The sequence below is a fragment of the Sesamum indicum genome, linkage group LG5 (assembly GCF_026168435.1).
Source record: "Sesamum indicum cultivar Baizhima isolate 11 linkage group LG5, ASM2616843v1, whole genome shotgun sequence".
NCBI classification, from domain to species: Eukaryota; Viridiplantae; Streptophyta; class Magnoliopsida; order Lamiales; family Pedaliaceae; genus Sesamum; species Sesamum indicum.
The window spans coordinates 15,186,799-15,191,657 of NC_142661.1; the positions used below are offsets into that span (position 1 = coordinate 15,186,799).

The 4,859-nt window shown below is 36.2% G+C and overlaps 1 protein-coding gene across 1 annotated transcript; it reads left to right on the forward strand.

Moving 5' to 3' along the window:
• The first annotated feature begins 1,688 nt into the window (after window positions 1–1,688).
• On the forward strand, window positions 1,689–4,387 carry LOC105162074 (putative aldehyde oxidase Art an 7). The gene is made up of 2 exons (XM_011079993.3): window positions 1,689–2,252; window positions 2,910–4,387. Exons 1-2 carry the CDS (start codon window positions 1,713–1,715, stop codon window positions 4,260–4,262), a joined length of 1,893 nt encoding a protein of 630 aa, XP_011078295.2. The 5' UTR covers window positions 1,689–1,712; the 3' UTR covers window positions 4,263–4,387.
• Window positions 4,388–4,859: the final 472 nt, after the last annotated feature.

Consider the following 4,859-nt stretch of genomic DNA (forward strand, 5'->3'; position numbering starts at 1 on the left):
GTTACAAAAAAATTCATTTTTATTATCCTCTTAATAACATCAGCAAGTCTTCTCTGTTATAAAGTCGTTACAAAGGCCGTGTGTATTGAAATGACCGTTTTGTCATTCCAAAAAAAGCCGTTACAAATTTTGTCTATTTTTGTAGTGAGATTTTCTTACATTTAGTCCCATATATTTTAAAAAATTCTCAATATTAGTTTCAATTCACTTCCATTCAATTTTTAACGAAAAAGTCACTTGTTCATTCAATTCACGTCACTTTCCGTTAAAAATTGGACAAAAAAGTGATTTGGGATTAACATTGAGACTTTTATAAAATAAATGGGACTAAATGTGAGAAAAGTCTAGCAAATGGAATTAAATTAAAAATGAGCTTAATATATGGGACAAAAATTGAGATTTTTCCTTCTTTCTTTTCTTATAGTTTGTGGTCGAAATTGAAATACTTTAAGACAAAATAATAATTTAATCATAAAAAATAATAAAAAGATCATATAAATTATCTGACATATAAATAATATATTTTGAAGCTATTTTATTATATATATATTAATATAAAGTTTCTCTAATATTTTTATTTTTTTAAGAAATAATTATTTTTCCTTATAGTTGTGGTTAAAGTTGGTCAGAATATTGTTTGGTACCATTAAATAGGATTTTGAAGTCAAAAGTAGCCAAAGTGATGTTGACTAATGACAATTAATGGCAATTAATGGGTATATGCGACGCACATGACTTTTTGGGACTAAAAAAACGTATTTCATGTTTTATGGTATCAAAAGCGATACTCGCTAGAATAGCGGTACCAAAAGCGATAATAACCTTTTTTAATGGTACTAAAATACCATTTTACCCTATGAATAATGTAAAAAGTAATTAACAAGAGTAAATATGTGTAATGTGAAAAGTTGTTAATAAGAATTAATAAGTATATTATTTTACATTTTTATCCGTTAAAAATAATATTAGGATTAATTTAGTCCAATCAATAAAGAAACTTTTTTAGATGATTTGTACTTTTATAGATATTTAGATGTAGATAAACCTTAATTTTTATTTAATCATTCACAAAATAGTTGGTCATGCAAAGCATTTGTGTATCAACTCTTTTTATGTGAAATCTCCTGTGGCTGAAATAAATGTAATTTTTTCGTTATAATTAATTAATATGATAAAAAAAATTACGATTGTGGAATGATTATTAACTATTTTTTTTTTTACAAATGAGACCCAAAATTAATCTTAACTAACATTCATGACAAAAATTATTACAAATATTCATTAATTGTGGTCATAGCTAAAACTATGATAAACACCATTTAATTGTGGTCAAAATATAAGTTTTCACGTTCATATTTTCATATTATTTGACCTTGGAAAATACTATGAACTTATCGTAACCTTTACAATGTTGTTATTCTAATTTAGAAAATAATTTATTTTTTAATAATGAATCATCGTCACTTTATAATTGAGAATTTTTTTCCCCATTTTCCGTAAATCAAATTGAAAACACAAAACAAACATAAAGAAAACGATAAATAGCCAAGGAATTTTTGTTACTGGAAGATAACTTCCGCAAATTCAGCCATGTCAGTAAATCTGGATCTCCTGTTGTGGTCCAAAACCATAATTTGTCAGTATAAAATCCAGCCTTGTTAGGAGGAAAACGAACCACCAGGGGACGAAATAAAAGAGATCCCCGCTCAAGAATGAAGATTTCATCTACAACTAACTTGTTGAAATCTCTGGTTGTTCTGTCCCTCCTCTTCTACTATGCCACCGCCGATGAGGTGAGTCCCCACACCGTCAGCCGTTACCGGAGGAACAACCCGAAACATCGTTCCGAGAACAATGGCCACGAACCAGGCGCCACCAAGACTAGAGGTTCAAAGGCCAAGAAAGGGTTATTTGGCGGTATGGGATTGGGATTCTTGTTTGGCAATGACAGACAACAGACAATGGAAGGAAGCGATGAAGAACTGGACACCAGCGACATTGCCTCCACTGAATACCGCGGCTCGTGGAAGATCGACTCTGAAAATGCTGGAGTTTCTGCCATGCACGTACAGTTGATGCCCAATAACAAGGCTGTTTGGTTCGACTCGACGAGTAATGGTTTGTCAGAAATCCAGAACAACCCTCCTTTCTGCAAGCCAAGGTTCGGGGGAAGACAAACAGATCCTCCACAGGATTGCACAGCTCATGGAGTAGAGTATGACATTGAGACAGGTCAAGTCAGACCCCTCAAGGTTTGGCAATTGTTACTTTCAGTTCTATTTATCATTTTATTAAGGTATATATGTTCATGCATGGGATGAGTAAAGAGTTTATGGTTTTCTACTAATACAAAATAATGAACCACTAAAATCAAATCAAACAAATATGTGAGAAATCATGTGAAATTATAACTGTGGCGACATTTGTAAATTGTCCCAATACACTGTAAAAGTCTTCATGTATGCATTAATATGTGAAGCACGTCTACATCTAACAAAACCTATTCAATAATTGGTTTACTTGCCCCAATATTTTGCGATGAGGTTTGATAAATTCTAACCTAGCTAGGTTGGGTTTATCAGACGTAATTAACTACATCAACAAATGCAATACACGTGCATGCAATGTATAGGTGTATAGTTATAGAAAGTGACTAATGACATTGCAAGTTAATTTCACTTGCTCGGTGATTGATATGATTTAACCAAACTGGTTTCTTTAACAACTTTTGATTTTGTTGCTGGAAATAACCATGAATGAACCCGTTATTGATGACCAATGTATGCATATCTATAGTACCACTTCTGAAGGTCAACTTGAACTTTTAGGCTTTATATATAGCTAAAGTGATATGGTGGAAGGAGGTGGATTGCATTTTCTGACCATTCCCAATTTTCTAATTATTTCAGGTGGGTTCCAGCCCATGGTGCTCATCCGGAGGCCTGGGACAAAAAGGAAACCTTGTCTCCACAGGTGGCGATAAGGATGGCTTCAAAGCCGTAAGAAATTTGAATCTATGCCCAAACTGTGACTTCGAGGAAAATCCAAGAGCTCTCTTTGCCAATAGATGGTATGCTACTCAGCATACCCTGGAAGACGGCAGCTTCATTGTAGTGGGCGGCCGTAACGCATTCAACTATGAAATCATCCCCTCAGACAGCCTGCAATTCACGCCTAGAATGACAGAGCTTGCCCTCCTGGAAGATACTACAGATGATGGAGGAAGAGAGAACAATCTCTACCCCTTTGTCAACCTCCTTCCCGATGGAAACCTCTTCGTTTTCGCCAACTACAAGTCCATTGTTCTCAACCCTAATACAGGAGAGACCATTCGCAATCTCCCTGATTTACCTGGCGGCTCACGCAACTATCCAGCATCAGGGATGTCGGCCCTCCTCCCCATCGACCTCGATATTGATGAAAATTCTGTCCCTAAAATCGAAGTGCTCATTTGTGGAGGCAACACGCATGAGGCATACACATTCTCCGACTTACAGCAGCCAAAGAGAACTTTCCTCCCTGCGTTGAGAGATTGTGGAAAGCTCAATCTCAACGAAGAAAACGCTAAGTGGGAAATAGAACAGATGCCTTCAAGGCGTGTGATGGGGGACATGCTGCTTCTACCCACTGGAGATGTGCTAATGATCAATGGAGCACAGGCGGGTACTTCAGCCTGGAATTCTGCTGACATTCCCAATCTCACTCCGGTTCTCTACAGCCCCAACAAAAAGAGAGGTGAAAGGTTCCAGGAGTTGAACCCAACCACCATTCCCAGGATGTACCACTCAGTTTCCGTAGTTCTGCCCAATGGGCAAATTCTGGTGGCAGGCAGCAACACTAACGCCTTCTACATGTTGGAAAAATACAATGATGATTTTCGGTTTCCTACTGAACTTAGGGTTGAGAAATTTTCCCCTCCATACTTGGATCCGGCATTGGAGAAGTACCGCCTTGAGATATTGGAAGAAGAATCAGACAAGCAGTTGAAGTATGGAGGTGAATTCAATGTGGCGATTGGACAGACCGAAGAAAATGTTAAGCAGTCGAATATCAAGGTCACGATGTACTCCCCGCCCTTCACTACGCATGGATACTCTATGAACCAGAGATTGCTCGTTTTGAAGATGAAGGAAGTAGCGAAAGGGCATATTTCAGTGGTGGCTCCACCATCCGGGACGCTGGCACCGCCTGGCCATTATCTTCTGTTTGTTGTTCACCATGGTGTTCCAAGCCACGGGATGTGGGTGCACATTGCTCAGTAGAAAATCACTTGTTACATTTTGGGGGAGGTACATGATTTTAATAATAGGAGAGGATAGAAAGTTACCTTAATGTGATATGTATCACATGTGGTTGATCAATATATATTGTGACCCTCTTTATTAAACCTGTCTTATTAGCTATCATGTATCTTAAAATTAATTTTATTGTGTAGTTAATTATTTACTTCATTTCATTTTAATGGAAAAACAAAGCTATAATTATTTGGTATGTAAGGAAAAGAGTAAATATTAGACTAACATATCTTCTATTATCCAAATTTACATATACTGCAAAAAAGTTGTTTTATTGAGAAAAAAAAATATTACCATGGAAAACTTGTCATAATTGTGATGGAATTCGCCACAAGTACCCACAAGCGTACCAATATATACTGCAACAAAATATGTCTATTTCCACATCCATAATTTGAAAACTCGACTATTTTGGTCCTCTAATATACATGATAGCTAATAAGACATGTATAATAAAGAGGCGGTTAATATATATTTTTTCATTGGAATCCCAGCTCAACAGGCTGTCGAAATAGATGGAAGTCTTCTCCAAATGCTACAAAAATAAAGCGAACGACAACTAGA

Excerpts from the sequence above, each read along its gene's own strand:
- LOC105162074 (XM_011079993.3), top strand. The coding sequence starts at position 1,713 with ATGAAGATTTCATCTACAACTAACTTGTTGAAATCTCTGGTTGTTCTG. Across the intron at positions 2,253-2,909 it reads GTCAAGTCAGACCCCTCAAG|GTGGGTTCCAGCCCATGGTG; the intron begins GTTTGGCAATTG and ends TAATTATTTCAG.